Below are 27,669 nucleotides of genomic sequence, written 5' to 3' on the forward strand. Positions count from 1 at the left end.
TGTGCGTTCAGAGATGCTCTTCTGCCCACCTTGGTTGTAACGGGTGGTTATTTGAGTCACTGTTGCCCTTCTATCAGCTCGAACCAGTCTGGCCATTCTCCTCTGACCTCTGGCATCAACAAGGCATTTCCGCCCACAGAACTGCCGCTCACTGGATGTTTTTTCTTTTTCGGACCATTCTCTGTAAACCCTAGAGATGGTTGTGCGTGAAAATCCCAGTAGATTAGCAGTTTCTGAAATACTCAGACCAGCCCTTCTGGCACCAACAGTCATGCCACGTTCAAAGTCACTCAAATCACCTTTCTTCCCCATACTGATGCTCGGTTTGAACTGCAGGAGATTGTCTTGACCATGTCTACATGCCTAAATGCACTGAGTTGCCGCCATGTGATTGGCTGCTTAGAAATTAAGTGTTAACGAGCAGTTGGACAGGTGTACCTAATAAAGTGGCCGGTGAGTGTATAAAATATTTATATTTATATAATATAGATTATGTATTTATATGTATATATATACAGAATTTAAGCGCAAATAATTCTTAAATATATACATGCATGCATAGGTATTTATATATACAAAATAATTATATACAGCACACTCAAATATATTATGTAAAACAGACTTTTATTTTGGATGCGATTAATCGCAATTAACTTTTGCACAGCCCTAAGAATATATGCTTACAGAGAGTGCACGCTATGCGCTGATTTCACTCAGCTACCATTTTGAAATCGAAAGCGAGGCTCCGGTGGGAATATATTTATAGATTTATAAATTTCACTGTATATAGTCTAAACTATATTTCATCGTGGTTTATCGTGTAACACTCTTGTGAAGATGTGGTTACTCTGACGCAAAGATCAAGCTTGCGCTGTGAGACTTATCTAATATTAAAAAACGGGTTCTAACTGAGAAAGCACCAATGTGACCATTGGGAAGAATGAGTCATGAAGAATGATTTCTCATTTAATCACTATGACAACATCCTGGCTGAATGAATGTTTCTCTGAGTAAAAATGTTGAAAGCATCTGGAACAGTCAGTCTGGGTCATTGTGAACCTTTAAAGCACGTTATAAACTCTACAGTAATGGTTCAACGCCTAGTCAGCTTACTCTTTCGGGTTTAAATCATGCCTTATTCGAGACATACATGGGAACATTTAAATGGCATCACGAGTTTTCAAACTTCTCAAAGGATACAAAAGCCCCATAAATGTATCACATACAGTATGTATGTATGGACCTGTGCATTGTTTAGATGTCTGTATATATTTCCAAAAAAAAAGTGACAGTAAAGACATTTAGAATGTTAGAATTTAGATATCAGAAAAATTTCCACAGATTTCCAAGGTTTACACAAAAATATAAAAAATAAAAAGATTAAGAAATATTAAGTACTTTTTAACATTGATAATATTAGGAAGGTTTCTTGAGCAGCAAATCAGCCTGATTTCTGAAGAATTATGTGTCACTGAAGACTGGAGTGATGATCATAGCCATTACAGGAAGAAATGACATTTTAACGAACTATATACATATCCAACATTGGATATTAACATCAAATAGTGTAAATTGCGGCAGCAGCTTCAGATTGGAAGTCCAAGCCATTGTTGTCTATCTGTACTTCTGGGATTCTTACCACCAGAGTCTCGCTTTCGATTTCAAAATGGCGGCTGCGTGAAATCAGCGTATAGCCTGGCTAACGTCAGCACGGCCGCATTAACCATAGGGCTAGGCGGGGCTTAAGCCCCGGGGCCCAAGCAAGGAGGGGGCCCGTGATTGGCTGTGGAGCAGATACTGCAAGCCATCTGATTACCAAAGCCTTACCACGCAACGTCCCCCACAAATTATCCCTGTTATTTAGTTGCACTTTGCCTTATATTCCATCATTATCATTAATAGAGACGTTCGCAAAGACCCGCCTTTTTTAGGTACTATGTGACGGGCCACGAGTCAGGCGGCTCTCACGAGTCACGCACATCATGTTCTCATGCACTCACGCAGTGAAAAATACTTCGCGGGGCAAAGACTAAAGTTACACCGAGTGATTACGAGAGAGAGTTCAGAACAGCTTACTGTTGATATGAAACAAAGTCTCAACTTTCAAATATTGTCATTTAAGTCAGGGGTTCTCAAACATTTTGGTGCCAGGGACCCCTTTCAGGGGAAAAAAAATTCCAAGGACCCCCCTCATATTTATAACAGTTATTGAGCACAAAGTTAATGTGTGAGCGGCAAATGAAATATTTTTGCACAAAATGAATGGTCTCCACCCAGGGTACTATGCAGGAATTTCTAAATAGCCTACTGAGGTAACGAAAGTGATCTTGCAAGGAATCACTTAGGATCCCTCACTTAGGAATTTTTGATGTTCTTGATCTACACATGTGCATTTTAAGGTGTTTTAAGGCCCCACAATTGGATAACTATAGATTTAGTTGAAGCATGTCAGTCAGTGGCATACATTTTTTTTTTTTTGTCAAGATGTCACGAAACACAATCACATATTCCAATCAGGAATGGCCTTAAAAGAGAAATGTTTCAATAATTAGGCCTATTCTGCACACAAATAAAGCCCATAAGCCTATAAATACAATGATAATGGCATTATGTTTAATAGGTGCGTGCGTTGTTAATTTGAGCTACTTTAATTAGCTAAAAAAAACATACAGTATATGTTAAATATATGAATCCATAATGTTAATCTCATGGGCACAGTATGTTTCTATTGACCTGCTTTTTCCTTTGTTAAAGTTGACCTTGATTAATACTTTGCAAACTGATTGTTTCAGTCGTTTTTTAAAACTTTTATCTAAAACAGCTGTTTAGTTTATGTTAATTAAGGCCTACATCTTATCTCGCACTTTATGACCGTTGACTGAAACGTCGTGCGGGGAACTTTGAGTTCACTCCGACTCAAACATTTTGACATTGACGAGCTATCGTTGTTAGTCTGCTGAAGCACCTCAGACGAGAAGGTCAGTATCATCGCGATGTGCATCCTTGCAACCTCAGTTGTGGGTACGGCTCTGTCACTATGCACTTTTATTTTGATAATGATCAGACTTCTAATGTCAAATCTACAGTAGCAGTGCTACTGACTATTGCGCGCGCACGCGAGACGCCGGCGCGCAATTACATGGGAATTTTTCCTCAGCAGTGGAAACAGGAATACTCTTATTTATGGTCATAGATAAGACAAGAGTGCATCATCCGAAACGGTAAAGTGTCCATTTTTTTATGTGTGTATAGGCTACATTATAAATGACTACAAAATGTCATGCCTTTTAAAAATACAGAAAAGAACCGGATGCGGGTTCATGCCGCCTGCTTTCTGGCGCACGTCCCGCAAAATCAACAGCAGCGAATAGTCTACTTGACGCAAAGACATAGATTATCTATCTATAGAAAACTTTAAGTGTCTACTTTGTATTGTTTTATGTTAAATGCTTTATATAAGTTACTTAGGAATAAACAGCATGTTTTCAGATGATAAAGAAAACATGACTCATAGGAAAAAACGTTAAGTTGTAAATTATTTCGCGGACCCCCTGGCTTTAGCTCGCGGACCACCAGGGGTCCGCGGACCCCACTTTGAGAACCACTGATTTAAGTAATTTAAACATTACCGTTTTCAAGTTCATGTCCACCGACTGACAGCTTTGTTGTCGGACAAAGTTGCGTATTCGGCGTTATGATTGGCCAGGCCACCTGTCATTCAAACCCCCGTAGGCATGCAGGGCCAACGGCTCTGAGCAGGGCATGGTAAATTGAAACGTCAGGTTTTAATTTGATATGACAAATATATTTATTCTATATTTAACTTGTGAACGACCGACCTGCTGCTGCACGTAGGCCTATAGATGATTGCTGCCTGCGCCTTGTTAGAATAGGCAGTGGCGCAAAAAGTGGGTATGCGCTATATGAGCTACAGCGTCATCATCGACCCCACAAACTTTCGGTAAGTTTGAATATTAACTTGATGGATGTATAATTTTGCTTTTTGTGTTTTATTAAACTCTATATTCGCCTAAAGGACTGGCGATAATATATCCGGTAGAAATATTTAAATTTTGCTGTGCCATCATGATGTAAGTTTATCATTTAAACGCGTTTTTAAACGTTGTGGTTTGGATACAAATTATTTCAAACTGCTCAGGCACAGTGAGCAGCGGGAGAATTCATTTTGTAAATGCTGGTTTTGAGACCAAGGTGAACCAGACTGTGGTGAACTTGAGACGGTTTTGCACAGCGCACTTGAATCCGACTCTGAGGTCTCAAAGTGACAGACGCTGCTAATAAAGCTGCTGTCGCCATGTGTGTCAATAATGTTAATCAAACATCAGAAAGAAAGTAATTTACTGCATTTGACTGAATTACTTTAGCAAAATTAACAAGAATGAATGTTGAATTTATAGTGAAAACCATGTATTGTATATTTGATTACTTTATATAATATAATATTATTCAGTGCTTTAAGTTTTTCATAGGTCGATTTATTGTGCCTTTGTTTTATTTTAATTTGTGACTCTTGTCATCATAAGCTTGAGATTATTTTCTTAAGCTACTATTATTTTTTGGTGATATTGAAATTGGTCACAATAATTCTGAAATTTTAGTCAATACATTTTGATATGATAAAAAAAATCGTGTTAAAAGTAACATAACTTAACTGTGAAGTATATCATAGATGGATAAATAATAATATCGTATATCGTATATGACTCGTATAATAATATAACATTTAGCTCATGTAGTTGGTGACCTAAAGTGGTGGGGGGGCCCTGCAGTAACTCATAGCCCCGGGGCCCAGTGAGCTCTTAATACGGCCCTGAACGTCAGACCCAAGTCTCATTGAGTGGGTCTGGGAACCACATGTTCATTTTCTTGTATTTGAGGCGTGGTTTACGAATCCCCAGAGCCGCTTATTGGGTGCTAAGAATGTCTATCAAATGCACCTGTACGTAGCTCATAGCCGATTGTTTCAATTATACCAGATGACGTATGTAGAGCAACAGAAAATAGACGAGGGGTCAGAGATTTATGTGTCTTCCAGTATGAATGCTCTCGCGCAGCTGCAGTGACGATGTAGTTAAGTCCCGCTCACGCGCGCATCGAAACGTAACTTCGCGCCTGCTGCCATGTTGGATCCATAGATATAAACAAACTGCTTTGGTGTGTCGTCTTCTACTTGTTGCGATTTTACGCCGATTGGCATTTCGGTGTGTCACATAGACGTCATCATCATCTTGCTGCTCCCTCCCCGTTCTGTGATTGGTTTCCTAGATGAGGCAAAAATCGCGCTGCAAAATGGCAGCATCGGGAAACCCAGGCTAATTTTGCTCTATTTTTAATAAAATAAATACAGCCTTGATGAGCATTAAAAAAAATGTACCGACCCAGTGTGTGTACTGTATGTGTGTAACATCTGATCTACTCACATGCCACTTGTATCTCGGCTCTTCTCTGGAGTAGAGCGCCCATCCTGTTTCTCACCACACACTGGTAAACACCCATATTGGATCGCTGGAGAGAGGAGATGGTGAACCTGAGAGAAAGAAATAAAGAATCAACCACTTTAAATCAAATCCAGAAATGGAAAAAAAAAACAACAACAACAAAAACAACGGTTCCCTGCCTGCTATATGCCAACAAATTCAAGGATTTTAGACTAAAATGTATTCCTATTTAGAGGGGTTGGGTTTAAAAGGTTTACCCTTGCAGTCACAACTATCCTTTTTTCCCCCGCCAGTTCGCACATTAGCGAGAGCAGAGCACATGGAACTCGTCTCCATGCCCAGCTATGATGACGTATATCAGGTTTCAGCCAAAAGGCCACTTCGACTAAAAGCAGGGGTGGTGAACGCTTTGGCATTAAAATCTGTTGGCATTTCCGAAAAAGGCTGAATATATGACTAATGCACTGTTGCTCACTACTTAGCCGAATCTGTTTACGTCTCTGAAAATGCCACCTGGTGGGTTTGTGCATCTTGGTGGGGGTTTTCCTCAATAGCAATACTAGGGCAGCTCTGAGCGTGCTGTTTAGGTGATGAAAGATAATGAGAAAGCAAGACCAATTAGAGCAAAGCAGCTCTGTAGATGGACAATATGCAGGAACACTTGACATGAGGAGGTGCAAAGATGTGAAACACCTACTTTAGCATGTATACTACTCCTAAATGGAGGATAAATCAAAACATTTAATGTAAAAGTTGACATTAACTATGATTCAGGTGTCAGGAGTGCACTTCGGGTAACAAATGAAAGCATTATTTGTCTCTGAAGAGAGCCAGGCAGCGCTGCAGACTTTTATATTAAGACTGAAGGAATCTGTAGGGTCAAATCTTCAGCAGCTTTAACACTCCGCACGTCTGAGGAAATGTTGAATGCAAACCGAGGCTGTGTGCTGATTAAAAAAGGTCAGGCTAAGAGGCTATCATTACTGAGAAATTAAACACATGGCATGGAGAGAACTCAACTAGGAAATAATACCGTTGATTACTATGGCATAAACTAGAAGAAAAAATGCAAATGATTTGAATGCACTTCCCTTCTAATAATTTAATTTCTTGATTAAGGGAACGTTCCAGGTTCAATACAAGTTAAGCTCCACGGACAGAATCTGTCACAGAAAATAATGTCAACTTGTTTCAACAAACAAAAAGTGCATTTGATGAAATTTGATTATAATGGAAGTCTATGGGAGAGGTATCACATTAAAGTTAAGATAATGCGTTTGCCTCAAAAGACACGAGACCTAATGTAAAGAAAAGTGTATGATCATTTACTAGCTTTGTCTATGTAAAATTATATTAAAATATACTCTGTCATTATCATGTAAACGTTCTTGAAGTTAGAACATAGTCCCATTGATAATAGGACAATTTAGACAAATTTTGAAGGTTTTTTTTTTGGGGGGGGGGGGGGGGGGTTTCTTGGTTAATGTGCAAAATAAACTCTTAAGGCCTGTTCACAACGGGACAAATTTTGCACGCAATATTCACCGACGTTTAACGCCTCGTGACTAAACAAAGGGCACCAATGTGAGTGTGCACACCGACGCGAATAACGCCACGCGTAAAAGCGGTTTTTTTTTTGTTTTGTTTTTTTTGTTTTTTGACTATCCGACCAATGAGACTGGCGCTTTTGGTCATGTGTCTGGAGCTTCTGAAGTTACAGTAAAACACAACTTGAGGGCGCTCAAACGCAAAACGGTCTTGCTGAGCACATATACGTAACGGCGAAGAAGATGTGCCAAGTCATCATGTGTGTAGACTACTTCTAACATGTTTGGTTGGTAAAATAAATATGTTGTAAATTCAAATCAGAGAGTCTTCCGTGTCTGGAATGGATGTATTCTTGAGTCTATAAGGTAAAAATAATATAAGAAGATAATAAGAAGATAAGATTGTTTGAAATGGGTTTGGCTAAAAGAAAATTTTGGTTTCGTCTATAGGCTAGCCTACTACTAGGTAGGCAACTTATATATTGACTGTGTTAAATAGAATTGCCTACTAAAAAGAGACTAAGATACAATTTTCATTGACTAAAACTAGACTGTCTTTCGTCGACTAAAACTAGACTAAAATATCATCAGTTTTCGTTAAATAAAACTAGACTTTTTAAAATGTTGTAGATTTAAGAAGCAGATCAAATTAATGTTTATATTTTGAGAGATTTTCAGTTTTGTTCAAGGTAATTAAAGCGACAGTTTTTCAATAACGTAAGAATATGTAAAAGTATGGTATTTGGGGTAAAAGGCGCCCCTGTCCATTTGTTGACATGACATGGTTACAGTAAATTCAGATGCTAAATATCATACCATATTTATAATGCAACCATTGTTATTATCAAAAATATGATTTCATATCATATAATAACATTTCATGTATTGATACTACAGTAAATCTATATTAGATTATTATGGGATTTACTTCAATGCTTTTATAATCTTCACTTATAGTTTATTGTCTAAATATGTTAATGATTTAGTGAACAAAAATTAATTCTTTATTCATCAAAATAAACAGAAAATCGTACAAACTTTGCTAAAGTGATTGTTTTGAACAAGTTTAAATTTGTCTCAGACATTATTAAAAACATATTATTTTAGCTAAAGTAGTTATATCAATACTGTGTTAGTCTTCCTAAAACGGATTCATAAAATACATCAGCAGGATAAGAATATTTTTCTAAAGGTTAATGGTCATGTTTTGAACAACTTTAATATACCTGCCATTGACAGTGAATAAATGTGCTACTCGAACAGAAGAAAAGCTGCAGGGGAGATTAATATTGGACTTTTCCTCTCTCGTATTAACCGAGTCTCTGCTGTTCTCTCTCCTTGTAACCTTGAGACAGGAATTCATCTCTAGAAAGCCTTAGGATGAAAGCTGGCACTCACTTGTACTCTGGGGAGAAGGCTGTGATATCTGTGTTGTTGAGCATCCATTTGAACTCCAGAGGCCAGCTGCCCTCCGCGAGGCAGGTCATGACCAGACGGTTCCCTTCTAGGTGGATCTCTGGAGGTCCTGGTTCCGTTTTGAAGTAGGGGGCCACATCACCTGCAGGCAGACATGAAAGAGGCACAGTTAGTAAAGGTGGAAGTTCGCTGTGATGTTACCCTGACCAGGCGCAGACATTATCAAAGATGAGGTCAATATGCAGGAACATCACTGGTTCCTCAATTTACAACAACCACTCTGTGGAAATCCCCGTTCGATAGAGACGCCTGTTTATGCCCATTCCTCAGTGAGAGCAAACAAACAGAGGCAATCACACAAAGGTTATCGTAACATGTTCCTACAAAGGCGGAGAAATCTTTCATGACCGAACCAAAGACAGCCAGCGCCAAACCTTTTAAATCCTCCATCTGCAGATTTCGCCACACTTCACAAGAGCAACGCTCCGAGCTTTGATTTGGAAAAAAAAAAGAAGAAGCCAGGACACCTGGGTGCAGTGGATCTGACTTCTGTCAGCGGCATTGCTGTGTTTCCACTAAAGCTCAGACAAATCAATTGTGCCGTCCAATGGCTCTTTCATACAGGAGTATAAACCACCTGAAATATGTAAGCGTGAGAATCAGCCGATACGCATTCACTGCAGAAAATCATTTTCTGTATCATTTTTTCATACAAAAATATTATCTAAACATCAAAAAGATTTCCTCGAGAAGCAATATGGTGTGATCTGGTGCTTGTTTTAGAAAACACATTTTGAATTAAGTGTAATTCTCTTATTATCTCAGTGCTTTCTAATATAAATGTACAGTTAGATTAAACACAATGCAAAGAAATATCAACAACATAAGATATTTTCTGAAAACAAGTGTTATCTTATGCGAATAAACTGTGTCAGGGATGTTTAGATAGAAAGCAATGTTCTATAGTGCTGAGAGATATAAAGAGGCTTTCTTTTTTAACCTTGGCCTCTACGGATTCCCGTATTGGATGTGGAAAAGAAATGTTAATGACTACATTTGTAAAAAAAAACATTCAAATGCAAGTTCTTTAAATTGATTCTTTTGCATTTATACATCAATATTCAGACACATTTAGCTCATGTACCGGTTCCTGAATTGCTGTGTTTCAGTTAAACGGGTGAAATGTCAAGGGGTCACAAACCTGCTGTAGAGCACATGGTGGAGAATGTAGACAGATGCAGCCGAGCTGCTGTGGAGAATATCAATGAGGGCTTTAAAAAGGGAATGAAAGGTGTGAAAGAAGGAGATGGAGTCCAAGGGCCAGTAAGACTCCAGGTGACAGCTGAGAGAGACATAGTGTCCTTGAGGTCAGAGCGATTGTGACTGTGTGGGTGAGAAAAGATGGGCATTGCTTTATGGCCGTTTTATGGGTTTACATTAGCAATCTGTCCAGTATGGAAGACACAAACTGCACATAAGGAACACATATGGAAGTAGATTTCCTCGTTTTTTGGGGGGCTACGATGAAAATGAATGGCGAGAAAATGTATCTTGCCAATCACGACCCATCCTAGAGCTCCATCTCTGGAGAGTTAAAGGGTTAGTTCACCCAAAAATGAAAATTCTGTCAGTATTTACTCACCCTCATGTTGTTCCAACCCCGTAAGACCTTCGTTCATCTTCGGAACACAAATTAAGATATTTAAGATATTAAGATCGCTCCTGCATACAGTCCATAGGCTTCTTGAGGGACTGGCTCTTGCTGTCCTCGAAAAGTCATTAAAGACATCGTTAAAATAGTCCAAGTGACTACAGGGGCTCAATCTTAAGTTTATCAAACGACGAGAACACTTTTGTGCGCAAAAAAACAACAAAAATAACGACTTTATTTCAACTATTCGTTTATTTCTCCCTCTGCGCGAGTCAGGTTACTAGTTTAATAGCGTAAGCTTCTGTTATTGTACGTCACACGCATCACACACACATGACCAGCGTCGGCCAATAGTGAGCCTACGTGTGACGTAGCTCTACGCAATCACACTACGTTAACTGACTTACAGGCTCATGGAGAAGGAAGTGAATAGTTGAAATAAAGTCGTTATTTTTGTTGTTTTTTTGTGCACAAAAGTGTTCTCGTCGTTTGATAAACTTAAGATTGAGCCCCTGTAGTCACTTGGACTATTTTAACGATGTCTTTAATGACTTTTCGGGGACAGCAAGAGCCAGTCCCTCAAGAAGCCTATGGACTGTATGCAGGAGCGATTTTAATATCTTAAATATCTTAATTTGTGTTCCGAAGATGAACGAAGGTCTTACGGGGTTGGAACAACATGAGGGTGAGTAAATACTGACAGAATTTTCATTTTTGGGTGAACTAACCCTTTAAGTTCCACTAGCTCATGGGTATTCAATTCAACTTCCACAAGATCCAACCTTAAGTAAGAATAATCTGAGGCTATTTAAGGAACCCATCGCTACATCCGAGCACTGTTGGAGTAGGTGCTACATTTGAATTTGAATTTATTTCGTGAGTGTTAAAGGGTTAGTTCACCCAAAAATGAAAATTGTGTCAGTATTTACTCACCCTCATGTTGTTCCAACCCCGTAAGACCTTCGTTCATCTTCGGAACACGAATTAAGATATTTAAGATATTAAGATCACTCCTGTATACAGTCCATAGGCTTCTTGAGGGATTGAAACTTGACGGCCTTGAAAAGTTATTAAAGACATCGTTAAAATAGTCCAAGTGACATCAGTGGCTCAATGTTAACTTTCTCAAGCAACGAGAACACTTTTTGTGCGCAAAAAACAACAAAAATAACGACTTTATTTCAACTATTTGTTTATTTCTCTCTCTGCCTCGAGTCAGGTTGCTAGTTTAATAGCGTAAGCTTCTGTTATTGTACGTCACACGCATCACACACATGACCAGTGTCGGCCAATAGTGAGCCTACGTGTGACGTAGCTCTACGCTATCACACTACGTTAACTGACTAAAAGCCCAAAGAGAAGGAAGAATAGTTGAAATAAAGTTATTTATGTTTGTTTTTGCGCACAAAAAGTGTTCTCGTCGCTTGATAAAGTTAAGATTGAGCCACTGAAGTCACTTTGACTATTTTAACAATGTCTTTAATAACTTTTCGAAGCCGGCAAGTTTCAATTCCTCAAGAAGCCTATGGACTAGTATGGAGGAGTGATCCAGCTCTCAGATTTCATCAAAAATATCTTAATTTGTGTTCCGAAGATGAACGAAGGTCTTACGGGGTTGGAACAACATAAGAGTGAGCAAATACTGACAAAATTGTCATTTTTGGGTGAACTAACCCTTTAAGGAACCCATTGCTGCGTCCAAGAGCTGTTGGAATAGGTACTAGGTACTACATTTGAATTAATTTTGTGACTGTTAAAAAAGTATGCTCTACATAGCATGGATATGGGTGGTATAAATGAAATTCAGATGTACTACATCTGCCATGTTGTTACTGTCACGTGACCTACCAGCGTCAGTTGCTTCGCTTCACTTCCATTCATAAATCTCCTCCCGTGGCCTAATGGGATATAGTAAAGGGTCCACCCAATACACACTTCAGAATCTCGGCAAAAGTAGTAGGTCATCCGGTGACTTTTGGCATACTGTTTTTTGAATGCTATGTATTTGGACATAATATTACTTTGTTGTTCTGTTTTTCGCGTACTATACAGTAGGGATGGAATTGATTTCAGACGCTGCCCATTTGTTGCACGGCTATGAAATTAAATAAGCAATAAGCATTTCATGAACAAACATCCCATCCCAGAATTGTTAGGGAATATTAATTGCAGGGTTGATTTTAACACACCAATCCCCTACATGATGAGATGCAGTATTAATTTATGATTTCAATAAACTTTGTGTAAAAGTGTATTAAATTTGCTCAATATTACAGAAGCTCTAAATAAAAAAGGCAGCTAGATCTTAACTGGCCTATTCAGTGCAATAATACATCACAAAAATGTTTTCTTGAGCTTGAGGGTTTGCACCAATCAAGAGTTGAAGTAATTAAAGCAAATACTCAAAGTTAATCATGGATAATCATTCAAAGATTAATCTCTGACTGTGCTACAACTGAAAGGTTCAGTCTTCCTCTTCCTCTTCCTCTTCCTTCCCTTCCGTCTCTTTAGTTGTACACCTCAGAGGGAAATGATGTCTGCAAGCTGACACCTGCTCACCTCTAAAGCATTTAAATCTCCTAAATCTAAATTGTATTCCAAGTATTCCCACATGACATTAAACCAAGAGTTAGGCAACACTGAAGGAAATGTCTCAACTGCCATGAGGACATGAGGAGCTCTGATTCCCTAAAAGAGTTCAAAAACAGAACCCTGCTCATGTTGTTCTATCCGTTTATTTGCTGTAAACATCGAAGGATGTGCCAGGCTTGACACGCCTCTTATATCATTCCTCTCGCACCGAAATAAAACCTGCAAAATGTTAGTAGCCTTATGGTTGGTTGTAAATATAAAAAAGAGTAGCGAGGAAACCGCGCACCCAAGTTTAATCGTCTTCTCCGGGGTGAGGAGCACCTTGTTAAAAACTTTCCAGACGTTAGTATCAATCCATTTTTCATCGGACGCATTTCACTTCTTTAGCTAGCAGCTCTCCTCCGACAGAGTGATTCGGCTCTCACTCATCGTGCTTCTTATTCTCATTTGATGTTATGAAGATGAGGGGGAAATGCATTTCTAATTTAATTTCAGACTCTGAAAGGGACGTATCACAAAAAGCAGGATTTTCCATTCTAATTTTGCTCTTTTGAAAGTGAAGAGCCCAAGTAATATTCACAATTCAAAGCTGTAGGACAAAATGGTTTCATCACTGACTATGATATTAACAAAATTTCACAAGTTGTTACGAATATGAGTAGACTTCATGACTCTCGATTGCAAATACCACAGAAGACACTAATATGCTATTTGAACATTAGACAGTAGTGGCCAAAAGTAATTAAGTAATATCTACTTTGGAAAATTTACATTTTATTTAATTTTAATTACATGCTTTATTTAAATATTATTAATGTGTTAAAGATTTTGTAAGCATAGTTGATGTCAGGAGTCAATGAAACATGGCAAATTGTGCAGACATCATTTTTGGCCAGACTGTCACACATAGAAATTATACTCACATACAAAAACATGATTATTTTTAAATCAAAAAAACATTACTTTATTATTTTTTTCTTCTTCTAATTTTCAAGACAAGTAAACAATCAGTAATAAAATTAAAGAAATAAAAGAAAAGGAAGTTCAAATGACAATCTTTTTTTTTTAAATATATAAATCTTTTGTAATTTTATAAATAGCTTTACTGACACTTTTGACCAATTTAATGCCTCCTTGCTTCATAAAAAAATTTCTAATAATTAAATGAAAATATCTGACCCCAAAATTTTTTAGGTTTTGGAAAGAAGTCAATCTGTAATGTCATGTGATTTCTCGGGACACTTATTTCAGTCATTTCTCTGAAGCAGTTGGGACATTTTCTGCATGCTATTCAATCCAAATAACTACCCACATTTGCATATCAAAATCTATTCAGTATACTGCAGCTTGCCCAAAAATTGCAATTTATGTGCTCTCGCCCTCTCTCTAAAAGATTAGGATTGTTAGCAGTAATTTACATTTAAATATATGAAAATATCCAGTATAACTTGTACTTAAACCCCTGATGTTTAGAGAGAACCATGAAGTATGCTGCATTTAAAGGTACAGTATATCGAAAACAGCCCGCTTCTGAGAAGGCCTGAGAAAGGGCAACTAAATTACAACCTATGAATACTCGACTAACATAAGTGGACTTTAGAGGACAAATAAATAACTCCACATTTGTAGAATGTGACACCTTTAAAGCATTTTTTTTTTCTGATTATGCCTCCGGATAATGGTATAAAAAACATACAATTTGCACTCACTTTTATCAGAGAGTGTGTAAAGAGAATATCAGTGGTGTATACAAGGAAAATCTGTCACCGACAAAAGTACACACTCATCATGATGGGTTATCTCATGTTTGCAACTAACATTGTCCATCTTGACGAAAAAAGGCCAAAGAAGGCCTTGATTGTGTTAGCATAAGTGCCGTAGGTATCCCCAGCGAAACACCCGGAGAAGAATTCACAATGACTGTACGTCGCTCTTGAGACGTGCTCTGTTTGATATGCTGTGGGAACATCTGTCTTTGTGAATACCAACGAGTCCTCTACAAATTCTCATTCAGATAGGATCAAATCAAGCAGACAAAAAATATGAAGGAGAGGAAAAGAAAACGAGTACTGCACCAAATCAGTTCTTCACCTCCCAGTAAGGAAATGAAAACATTCTCTTTTGCTTATCATTAGCCATGTTTTCATATGTCTATTTTCATGCGCATTATGGAATATCCCATAAAAACAATGCCGGATGGAAATGGAAAAATGTGCATAAAAAAACGTATGCGCTCAAACTTTGTATCCTAAAAAAAAACATGTGCAATAAACTAAAATGGAAACACAGAATAAATTCCTTGATGTGCATTGAAAAAAAAATGTATGTGCACAGCATCGGAAATACATCGGAAATACTGTTTTGATTGTATGATTGAAATGTCAGGGCAAAGTCTGTTGTCAAAGTGGTTCAGTATAATACCCTCCCAGAAATGTCCCAAATGGCAGGTATTCACCTCCGAAAGGAAGATAAGCTTACTTCAGTAATTTAGCATATACTAGTGCTGGGCGGTTTGACCGAAAATTTTTTATCATGTTTTTTTTTTTTTTTTTTTTTTTAATAAGCCGGTTTTCCGGTTTATGAATTTTTTTCCATGCATTATCAGGTGTTCAAAGCATTTTCTACTGGTTGAGAGAGGAATTACTGCAATAAATTGACTTAGGATGGTCTATTTTATTGTCATTAGCGCCCAGTATAACCTAAAATTTGTATTTCTTAACGTTCTAATAACATTCTTGTAACCAAGCAAGAACGTTAATACAACGTCTAAAAAAAATGGACGTTTTGAATGTTCCTAGAACATTCAGTAATAACGTTTTTCTAACTTAATGGGAACGTTATGAAAACGTTCTTATAACCTAAAATTGTTAGCTGGGTAGAGGAGATTTTCGCGATTGCACTGGACACGTTTTAAGTGCAGGATTCTCTGAGCGAGCCCAGAGAAAATAGACAAGAGCAGCATGTATCTGAGAGTGCGAGCGTGATATTCCAACGCATTCTCATCCTTTAACGTCATATACAACGCTATATGCAAAAACGGCGCTATACTACGCACATGGCACCTGTTATCGTTAATATAACACGCGCTGTGAGGGCCAAGTTTAGGTGTGGGGTAGGGTGTGCGTGTCATATTCACGCTAAAGGATTTATAACGTCTTGGGTTCGCGTGTTATATTAACGATATAGGGTGCCATGTGCGTAGTATAGCGCCGTTTTTGCATATAGCGTTCTATATGACGTTAAAGGATGAGAACGGGCTGGATATTTTACGCACAAGCATTATTTACTTTCGCGCTACAAAAGTGCGCTCTCGACATTTGACAGGAAAATAAAATATAGTTGTGCAGCATCCACCTTCCCTGTAACGTAACACCAGAGCACTGCTGTTTGGTTTACCCTCGCCTCAACGTCACTGCTTAGAAGTGCAACATCGTAAAGGGTTCGTCTGAAACAGTGTCAGCAGCGCAGTGTAACATTCGTTCCGAACGTTGTGTCATTAAATACATCGGTATGGCGCTATATTAAAAATTAACATCAAAACAAAAATATACACCGGTTTTCGGTATGAACCGGTATACCGCCCACCACTAGTATATACAAAATTATTATATACAGTGGCATCTCCTATTGCAGCAACTTTTTTCTTTGTGATATTTAGTAAGTTTATTTAGTAAGTTTAGTAGTAAGTTTATCAGGAAGATTTTGTTCTTTGGCTTATTTGACTGAATGTAAACTTTATTTGTAAAAATTTTATGAGAGATTCAAATTTTTTGTAACTTTGGAGGAAAACATAGCTATTGTCATGATCCACCATATCCAAACATGCCTGGATCAAATTTTAAATGGATGTTATTGATGAGCATAATAATGGTAATTCAGTTAAAGCCGCAGTCTGTAACTTTTCCTCTTTGTCGCCATCTCTGTTCGAAATCTGCAATTGCAGTCATTCGCGGAATTATCAACTATTATCTTTACATGAGTTGTAATTCAATACCCTCGACACGGCACAGCGCGGATGAACACAATGTTTGAGGAGAGTGAGGCTGTCAGTCACAGCGTCGGTGTCGATACTGTCATTCAGAATCATAGATTATTCTTTTTGAAAGTATGACCAACATAATAATTTTCACCGGAAAATGTCATCTGAACTAGTAAGAAACATCCACCTTTGTTCTGGTTCTGACATGCCAGTAAATTGTGCTGATTAAATCTAACAATCGCTTATAACTTATCATATCACGCAAAAACGTGCAAATTATTCTTTGTTCTCGAATTGTTAATATTAACAACGTCAGCATTGCGTGACAACATGTAATGTCCTTCCGATATGTATCCTTGTTTTCGCATGGGTCGGTTGCAGTCTCTTTTTTCTGTAGCCACTCCGAAGTCCGAACGAAGTCTTTTGCATTTGACAGCGGGTGAATCTATTGTCACTGGTGATTGTCGTTTGAACCTTTCTGGATCCACCATTAAATTAAGTTTAATTATATCAAGTGCTGTGAGAAAAGGCTATAAATCTCCACCTCTAACATCCTCACACTCAATATGGCCGACTAGCCGAGACTCTTCTTTATGTGTACAGATGTGACGTAATGACGCAAAGACATGCTCGAATCTCCCATGAAAATCCACCAGTACCACTGGAATTCAAAACATTATTACAAGCTTACCGTTTTGAATCGAGCTACGGCAAGCAGATAGTTTTGAACAGTGGCTGGTTATGTATTTTCTCAAATATGCATTTTAGATAATTTCAACTCAAAAAAAGCTACGGACTGCAGCTTTAAATCTCTTTTATGTAGTTCCAGGCAGTCAAAACCTTTTTTGAGCATGCTGCGTCTCGAGAAAGACCCTTCCCATCTGCTCCGGGTCCCTGGGCGACTCAAGCAGATGCCTGTTAGACAGGTAGTGTGCAGGCGTCTTTTCCCGTCTACTCCACCTTCCCCATTTTGCCAGGTGTGCTCAATGGAGCCTTCACTTTCCATTTGTCTGTGCATGAAGCCGGAGTGGCAATGCGGGGCTCATCAGCATTCTGCCTCTTCAGTGGACCGTACCACTTCAAGACGACTTCAGGAATGCATAAGCAGAGACCAAGAGGGAAATTCAATTTGTTGGGATTATTATCAAAGATGAAAAGTTCCGACAGCAGACAGCTTGGCTAAAAGTGGATGTAAAAGGTCTGCTCCATGGCTGATGGGCTACGTTGATGGAATCGCCCCTGCTTTTTCATTAGCTACTTCTGCTTTCCTAACTTTTCCTAACAGGAATGCAAACCTGATGGAGGGATGACACAAAAAACTCTTTGCACGATTTCAGCTTTTAAAGGCTTCAAACTGTCCTGAAAAAATGATATATATGTGCTGAACTTTCTAAAAAGAAAGTAATTACTTCAAAAGTAGCAGTACTTTGGTACTAAGTCGATCCTAACAATAACTTTTTAAATATTATATTAAATATTACTTTGAATACAGCCTAATAGAGCTGCTACTGCCCCTTATATTGATTAAGGGATAGTTTATCCCAAAAATGTAAATTCTGTCATGAATGAAAACTTACTGTCTGTCGTTACACGCCCACAAGATCTTCGTTCATCTTCGGAACACAAATGAAGATATTTTTAATGAAATCCGAGAGCTTTTAGTTCCTCCATTGGGAGCAATGCAATTTACACATTCAAAGTCCCGAACGATAGGAAAGACATCATTAAAGTAATCCATTCACAAAAAAAATTACCTGCAATTCCAGTTTGGGGAGCATTTTGTAAATATAGAGGTCAATGTTGTTTTTTGCATGTTTTTGCGTTAATTTTATAAAATTTAAGCCATATTTTACTTAGCAATTCAATGTAACAAAAAGTAAAACCTTTTATTGTATTCTAACATTAGCCCCATTAGTGCAAGATGACAAAAAAAGTTATTTAAAAGATAAAAAAAAGGCAGAAAAAAACATCCAATACATATAAAATATGAAATTTTACTGGTAATGGCATTGACTACTGAAATGTCGATATTGTGACAACACTACAACTGCCTCAAATATCCCACCAGCCATGGTCACTTTACATTCCTTGTCAAATCAAGGACCCTCTGCAATCATTTGTAACGTCAGATAAGCAGATAGCAGCCTCCCGACGCCGGTTACTTCTGCACTCCATGATAAAAACGGGCCTGCCTGTGCCTTATGACTCTTAACTCAATTACCTTTAAAAGGGCTCCTGGGAGCACTAGCCTGCTTTTTATCTGTCAGTCTGTCTGGGGGAGTGAAGCCCACACACTGACAATCAGAGTGGGCAAAACTAACTTGTTAGCATCCATTTGATGAGCTGACTGTGAATCAAAGCTCTAGCCAGGGCTTTGAACCTGAGAGCACAGCGTCTGACAAAATATGATACATCAACACATGAAGAAACATGCATGGATGGCACATTTCATAACTTTCTGTAGCATTGTTTTTCATAAAAACAAGTAAACTTATGTTTCCTCAATATCTGCACACCTATTATGGTATTAGTGCATCCTGCCAATCAGATCACCCTAGCAAACAGCAACGTGCTACAAAACACTCTAAGAATACTGAACCAACCACCTAGCAGCACCTTAGCAACCCCCCACCCCCCACCCCCCAGACCCAGCAAACAATACAGTAGCTTGCTTAAAACCACACACACCACTTTAGCCACTACATTTACATTTATTCATTAAGCTGACGCTTTTATCCAAAGCAAATTGCTATATATTTGTCAATGGTCGCACGCCTCTGGAGCAACTAGGGGTTAAGTGTCTTGCTCAAGGACACATTGGTGTCTCAGGTCCCGTCCACACTACTGCGTTTTCGTTTAAAAATTTGAGACCTTTTGCTACGTTTGTACGTCCCGACCAGACTAAAACGGAGAAGTTTAGAAACGCTGCAGCTCCGTTTTGCATTTTGAATCTCCAGAGGGCGTTTAATGAAGACGGGACAAAATGGAGGACTTTAGAAACGCTCATGCTCGGCTCTATGGTTGGGTCTCATCAGTCATGACGTGTCCTTCCCTGATTTGTCAGCCACTGTTTACACTGGCGCGTGCATGACCAGTGTTGGTGAAAGGTCACATGATCCGCGTTTTCAGTCTTTTTAATGTGGACGGAGATCAATTTTAATACGCAGATAAACCGCTGGTGTGGACGGAGATCATATTCGTTTTAATTCTCTGTTTTTAAACGAAAAAGCAGTAGTGTGGACGGGGCCGCACAGTGGATTCGAACCCGGGTCTCTCACACCAAAGGCACGTGTCTTTTCCACTGTGCCATCATCACCCCACTAAAAACAGCTTAAAACCACAAAATGCACCATAGCAATGCCTTGCTAATCACACACAACACCCTAGCAACCAAACAGAAATGTGCTAAAAACACTTAAAACAACTTGCATCTTAACAACTTTACAAGCACCGCTCTTTTTTTATTCAGAGTTTCATCAAAAACTAATCTAGTTTTGAATGTCTAATGAAATAATTGTTTTGCTACAGTATCTGTGCGGTTCAGTTCCATGCTAATGTTAGATCGCTGTTAAATTACAATACTTGCTCTTGAAATGATAAACAAAAGGCAGATTCTCTTAAAGAATACCAATTATAGCCTTATCTTCAAAGGTAGAACCTTTTAATCTAAAAATCATTGTGGTAAGCTTTGTTCTGCGTGTAGAGTGAAATTTAATGTCTTTCCATTGCCGGATGACACATGTGGATCATTCTTCAGCCTGACATTGTCTGACAGGTCAGACAGGGAGCAATCAACCCTGTCTACATTACTCTGGAAATTTCCACTCACAGTCAACCACAGATGGACAGAGATTCACCCTTAAAACTCATCTTATTCATGAGATGAACCAAGTTCAACGACTCTGATTGGGTAACCAGTGTGAGCTTAATCAGATAAACTCTATAAAAGATTAAGATTTGAAATACAGCTCCTCAACTAGTAATTAATCCACAGGAAATTAGAAAATAGGATTTTAATAATGTAACTGCCAAATTATTGTTTGTTTATACCTGCCTTAAAGGGATAGTTCCCCAAAATTTTAATTGTCATAATTTTCTCAATCTCATGTCATTCCAAACTCGAGACTTTTGTTTATCTTCGAAACTCAGATGAAGATACTTCAAATGAAACCTGAGCACTTTCTATTCCTCCATTGAAAGTCGAAACTGACAAATCAAAAAGTTCATATTTGAATGTAATGTTTTTTTTCCTAAGTCTTCTGAGAAGACACAATTGCATTACTTGTTGAAGATTTAATTTAGGCTTTCATTCACATATAAACATTGATCAACGCACATAGAGCTTATCAAATATGGTAACCGAAAAAGCAAATGGACTTCGTTTACACTCTTTATGAACTGTCAAAGTTTTGGTGTAATGAACTTTAAACAGAGGGACAGAAATCACTCAGGTTTAATTAACAATGCACAAAAGCCTTATTAGTTTGGATTACTTTAAATTTGAGTTATTTTTCATTTATTTTACTTCATACACAATTAATGTAGCCTAATATAAATGTGTAATGTCAGTTGTAATGCTGCATTCCAGGCAACCTGTAACCCGTGTTTTTTTTTTTTTTCCCTCAAGAGAGAAAAATCTAGAAAACTAGAACACTTGCAACAACAAAAAAAAGATTGCTTTTCCTTTTTTCCCTCATTGGTGTCTAAAAGTAACAACTGATACTTTGCTATGCGTGAAAAGAGAGAAAAAAAGTTTGAGTAAACTTTGTGTTAGCAAACAGTTAATGCAAAGCCTGTCAAGTGCATATTTTTCATGAAAAGGTCCAGATATGGAGATTGTTTTACTTTAAGTTCAATAAGATGCAGGATCCAGTTCAAAAGTATTTTTAACAACTTTATGGACCTCAAAATAAAGTATAGTTTTACAACAATTTCCATATTGCACTACTACTTGAAAAGTGTCTTGGTACATTGACAAACAAGAAGTTTAATTTAGCTTGGACTGCAAGAGCAAGCCTAACCATTTCTAATGAGGATTATGCTCATTATTATTATTATAAGTAGTGATGCACCGATGTGAAAATTTGTGGCCGATACCGATAACCGATATTAACATTGCTGTTATGGCCGATACCGATATTTACCGATGTCGATATCCCTGTATAGAAAACACATAGCGAGGATTAGGGCTGCACGATATTGGTAAAAAATGACATTGTGATTTTTGATTTTTCTGCGATATATATTGTGATATAAAAACAATTTCACCAGATTACTTGAATTGCTGTATTTGGAAAGAATGAATCATTCTAGAATGACTGGGGTAGTTTTGTCATGGAGTAAATCTGCATAGAAACTAATATTAATAGAATGTTAACAAAATTTGTTAACATTCTATTAATCTATTAACCTTACACTTTACAATAAGGTTCCATTTATTAAAGTATACATTTAATGTGCACTTTAATAAATGGAACCTTATTGTAAAGTGTTTCCGATTTATGTCTCTTGAGCTCAGTGTTGGACGGATCAGTTGTTTTAACCATTCATTAAAGTGAATCGGTTCAAAGGAGTCATTAGTTCGCGAATCGGATGTGTCATTAACGGAACCACGGCACACGTTGTGATTATCCAGGCAGTTTAGAACATCGCACGAGATTTGTCTCGACCTATTTTTACAGTCTATGGTCTCGACAGTCGACACAGAAAACATTTCATCAACAGATAGATTTTTTTGGTTTATTGAAAGTGTGGTTTCACAATTCACAACCAGTAGTTCAGAAGAAAAAAACTTCGGTCTTCCGACCTTTTACCGTCGTGTATTCTCAAAGATATTCAGTCAACTCAATTCATAAACATGCGGGAGGGAGGGAGGGAGAGAGAGAGAGAGCAAGACATTTTGAAGACGGCGCGCGTGACCGGTGCTTTCACTCTCTCTTGTTCCCTCAGTTAAACAAGCGCAAGACATTTTGAAGACGGCGCGCGACCGGTGCTTTCACTCTCTCCTGTTCCCTCAGTTAAACAAGCGCAGCAGTCACTCATCTACATCACTTACCGGTCAAATATGGCTTTGGCGGGACAAAAATACGCATTAGGAAGGCTGGCAGAAAACAGCTCACCAGTTCCAGTCTTCGTGGCTTGATGTTTAAACGCACTTGCGCTTTTAATACGCGTGCAAAAACAAACATCCCCGCCCCCACACTCACACCTACACGCACGTCAAATACACAGGGATGATCATCGGCCTGTTCACATCGGCCCTATTTTGACATCGGAACGATACCGATGTGTAAAAAATTGACCAAATCGGCCGATATTATATCGGCGGCCGATATATCGTGCACCACTAATTATAAGATTTAAAAACACGTCGCCACGACCGTTTCACTTTTGAGACATCAACAAACTCATGAAGGAAGAGGCAGAAGAGGCTTCAAATGGAGGGTAATCACTCACAACAACAATCACTCAAATGCGTGAAGCTTCCGTGATAATCAAAACAGTCATCTCCGCCTGTGTCTATCATCTACATAAACAACTCGAACATCATCAGCGTTTAACAATTCAGACATTAATAATACACCAAATCTTCACCCATCCTATAACGAGTTCTCAAAGCCCACAATCATAAGCCCACTCAGTCACACTTTCAATCCTCCACAACACTGAGGTCAGCTTGGACTCTGCAATCTCTGAGATGCTGCAGCTTTCTCGCACAACTCTTCAAAACCAGCTAGTCTGTCCTACAGCTTCCCGAATCGGGTTACCAGCTGAATACCAAACAAACCATTTCCATTCCCAGCCCTTAAATGTACTGTAACTGTTCTGTGAAATCTTGATGTATTTGTCACAGGATGTTTACAGACAAGTGCACGCGATTTAACAGCATATCACAGAAACCATACTGAACAAATAACACGTTTTAAGATGTGTAATCAGTATAATAAACACAAATATCCCCCATGAGACAAGTCAAATATGCCTTTTCGTAGCTAGTGTGTCACATTTAACAACAGTGGTGGTGTGTAAGCTAATATCAGCTTGTCATTACAAAGGATGTTTAGGCCAATCACCACCCTGGAATATTAAAACCCAGAAATATTGCTATGGGAAAACTTGCTGTGAAGTACTTATGTTTATTTTGAAGGTTGTTTTTTTTTTCTGTTCACCTCATGTTTTTGTTTAGAGTTCTCTCACTGATTGTTTCCAGGTGTGTGTCATTAATTATTCCCATTAAGTCATTAGGCATTGTGTAAATATTCCTTCATGTTTGTCTTGCTCTGTTTGTAGTGTTTGTTGAGGCCATGGTTTCTCAGGGTTTGCGTATTACACTGATGTATTTGGTTTCCTCGGGCTAGACTTTTATATCCTTTTACCGTTGTTGTTGAGTGTGTCATAGTAATGATGACAGTGTGAAGTGCATCTGCTGGATACATTTAAACCACTGACCTACATGCCACCGAGGGAACACTGAACAAAGACACATGAACAATAAAGCTCGCGCCTCAAAAACGAAACAAAGAAGTTTGTATGTACACTACTGTTCAAAAGTTTTTTTAAAAAAAGAAAGTAATCATTTATTTTATATTTGATACTTTTATTTCTGAAGAATTACATGACACTGCAGTAATAGACCTTCATCTGGGTAGCACCATATACAATTTTTGACAGGAATAAAACTTCAAAACTTCCGGCAAATTTAGATTTGCTGTGAAAGTTAGTCTGGCAAAGAGCTCATTCAAGCCCATTTCCAATCCGTCGAAATCGCGGCACCAATCAGAAACGTTGGGGCGGGCTTTACACAATGATGACAGCGCTGGGATTTTGAAGCAGATCTTGTAGCCTACATTAAAAAGATGGATGCCGCCATCGAACATCACTCGTTCGAATCAGCTATCGTGTCTATTTAAAGCGATTTGAACCTTTCCTTTTTGTTAAAAAACGAGCAAAGAACACTCAGAGATGTTTCTCCGCCACTCTGCATACGTCATCTCCTTCATCGCTCTGAATGGTTTTAGGTCTATTCACGACGTCCGTTGGTGACGCCCCTCTGGAATTGATTTGTCTATGACGCTTTGCAACTGTTACAACTGAGAATGGTCTGGTTTTAACCATCTGCTCACAATAGTATACAATGTGTCCAATGAATTCTCATGTTGTTTAACAACATACCAAGAGCTTTCAGTGGACAAAAACTCCATAAAACAGTTTTGAATGGTGAAAATTATGTGAACTAGGACCGTTATACAGTGCTTGCCCTTGTAAAGACTGTAAGTCTATCCCTCACAGCCTCATTTTGATCTGCGTTAAATTCAATGGGCATCTGGCTGGTAAGAAATACAGTACAGGTTTGGCGAAAAATGACTTTTGAACCCTGGGCAGTAGAACTGGCCACTGTGCCGCCACATTACAGCACTATGTTGCTGTAGAAACACAGCGTGAATGCCAGTACAGTAACCTCTCAGTCTCCCACGAGTTTCGAGCCCGCAGAGAGCTTCTGGACAGGCGCCAAATATCCATAACTAAATAACCTTCAACTTCAGTGTCTGTAAGCGGAGTGGCACTCTGTGGGATCGAGAATGTAATGGCTTCAATGAAGCATCTGAGCGCAGAGGCGTCCTCATACAAAGTGATTGATAGGAGCTTAATTCAGTTTTACTGGCCTCTAATGATTCTTTTAAAGAATGAGATGGGCTAGGACAGCCCTGAAAAGCGATGGAGGCTCTTGTGAGGCGTCCCCGAGTAATGAATGTGCCCATTACGCAGTGTAACCAATGGACATGGAGTGTTCAGATGATCCACAAGACATAAAACATTGAGCTCAACACGTTTTCTGTAATCACTGGTCATTTGCAGCCGTCGAGTGCTGGACCGCACTGCGGTTGCTTTTCAGTCAGCACTACAGGGTTTGATTAGCTGCTCACTATTATTATTTTGATATCTCCAGTGTGTTCACTCTTCTGAAACCTTAAAGTCAACATAAAACCCTTGGTTTCCATCTTCTATTTTCAGTCTCTCGAACAGTAACGGTATTTACTGTATTGTGAGACAAATCAGATGCACAAACATGTTATTTGTTATATTTAACAAATCATTTTTAAAACCCACACTGTGAGTTCAGAGTGCCATCCTCTGAAAGAGCAGCTAACACCGTAAAAGGGCAGAACAGGCCTCAGTTACCAGGGCTACCTTCTGATTAGACTGTTTTAGATGTGCCATTGAAGACACAAAGACTTTTTCTGCATTAATTTATAGGCAAACTGTTCTATAAATGAACATACAACAATCATGTATTCAATTTCCCTGTGATCATATACGTTCTTTTACAGTGTTTGCCATATGTATTAATCCTTGTGTTATTATCATTTGATTAGTCAAGAACGCATAAATACCATTCTTTGTATATACAAATTTGTATTTTGATGACTTACATGATCGTGTATATTTATATGTTGATACCTATGCAACATACTGCATTAATATTACAGGAATCTTTAATAGTTGCTGTTCATTTACATATTTAATATTTAAAGGATTAGTTCACTTTAAAAAAAAAACTTTTGCTGATAATTTAGACCTTGAAACGGTTGGAAAAAATCCTGGAATGTTTTCATCAAAAACATTAATTTCTTTTCGACTGAAGAAAGAAAGACATGGACATCTTGGATGACATGGGGGTGAGTAAATTATCAGTAATTTTTTTAAAGGCGAATTAATCCTTTGAATAGACTCAGACTAACATTGCAAGTAATTTCTTCATTCAACGTAGAAGAATTTGATTGTACTTTCAACACCATTGACTCCCGGAACCATCAAGATCGTATCCTGAGACTGCATCTGGATGCTCTTTTAACAACTAAGGCATTGCCAGTATTGTACAATTAGCGATGTAACGATACAAGTATCCATATTGAACCGTTCGGTACGAGGCTTTCGGTTCGGTTTTTGGTTCGCATTTTTGAACCGAACGGTTTGTTGGACCATTTTTCCTGCCGACCAAAATTACGTTATTTCAAATAAAGTGCGCTCATAATGTAAGAAACGCTGGTGTGACCACAACATCAAATGGCAAATGTAATGTAAGCGAAATGAAACTGAGCTACTCGATATTGTGCGGTTGACGGACCGTTGATCAGTTTGGACCAATGCAGCGCGAGCTGATCTTAATCAAGCAGCACTGCTACTACACAGCAAAATCCAGTAAAGAAAACATTTGAAATCGCCACTGAAGTAATAACATCGCTGCGAGATCTAGTGAGAAACATTCACATTTCTCCGTTATTAACGGATCAAACAGCGCTGACGTGGAAACCAGGAACAATCATTGTGCCATGAATGAATTATCCAGTGTCCACAGATCAGCAACATTCACCATGGATTTACAGTAGTAACACTAACTGTAACCATTGAAGTTTGGCAGGAATAGTAGGCTATAATGGTTTCAAGTAACATCACGTCGGTTTTATTTTGAAATTATGAACAATTGCTGCCCTCAAATGTAAATCTGAACTAAAATAAACCTGTTTATACAGTATAACATTTAATTTTGTCCAAGGAGCTGTTTTGTTTTATATGCTCCTAAGAAAAGTCAAGCTCCATCATTGTTCAAAGTTTAAAAAATATCATACTTTATGATGTTAGTTTTAATAAAAATATAATTAAAAAAAATGTTTTTGCTGTATCGGAAACGTACCGAACCGAACCGTGACACAAGTGTATCGTATCGAACCGAACCGTAAATTTTGTGAACCGTTAAACCCCTATTTATTATATGTGCTAGACCCCTCTTACCAAAGTGTTTCGAAGTGAGAAACTGATGTTTCTTTAAGATGGTTAAAAGACGGTCTTTTCATAGTGTCATTCCCCTCTTCTGTTTCTGGTTTCATTCACTTTCACGATTGTGTGTATTTGTATGTAGATTAGTTATTTGTTTGTGATTTAATTAAATAAAACTTTGTGTACATTCATTAATGCGAGTTAATTCTGTCCCTTGCTTGTAACATCCTAAGAAAGAGTTATTTTTCT

At 38.2% G+C, this 27,669-nt stretch overlaps 1 protein-coding gene across 6 annotated transcripts in view; it reads right to left on the minus strand.

The window, feature by feature from the left end:
• sdk1a (sidekick cell adhesion molecule 1a) overlaps positions 1–27,669 on the minus strand; it is a 354,190-nt gene that overhangs the window by 201,868 nt on the left and 124,653 nt on the right. For all 6 annotated transcript variants that reach the window (XM_089128735.1, XM_089128733.1, XM_089128732.1 and 3 more), the window contains exons 2-3: positions 8,405–8,564; positions 5,442–5,548 (exon numbers count right to left, since the gene is read on the minus strand). In XM_089128735.1, the coding sequence (XP_088984861.1) occupies positions 5,442–5,548; positions 8,405–8,564 (267 nt within the window). The remainder of the gene's footprint in view (positions 1–5,441; positions 5,549–8,404; positions 8,565–27,669) is intronic.

Source organism: Pimephales promelas, chromosome 3 (assembly GCF_988280905.1).
Source record: "Pimephales promelas chromosome 3, fPimPro1.hap1.1, whole genome shotgun sequence".
NCBI classification, from domain to species: Eukaryota; Metazoa; Chordata; class Actinopteri; order Cypriniformes; family Leuciscidae; genus Pimephales; species Pimephales promelas.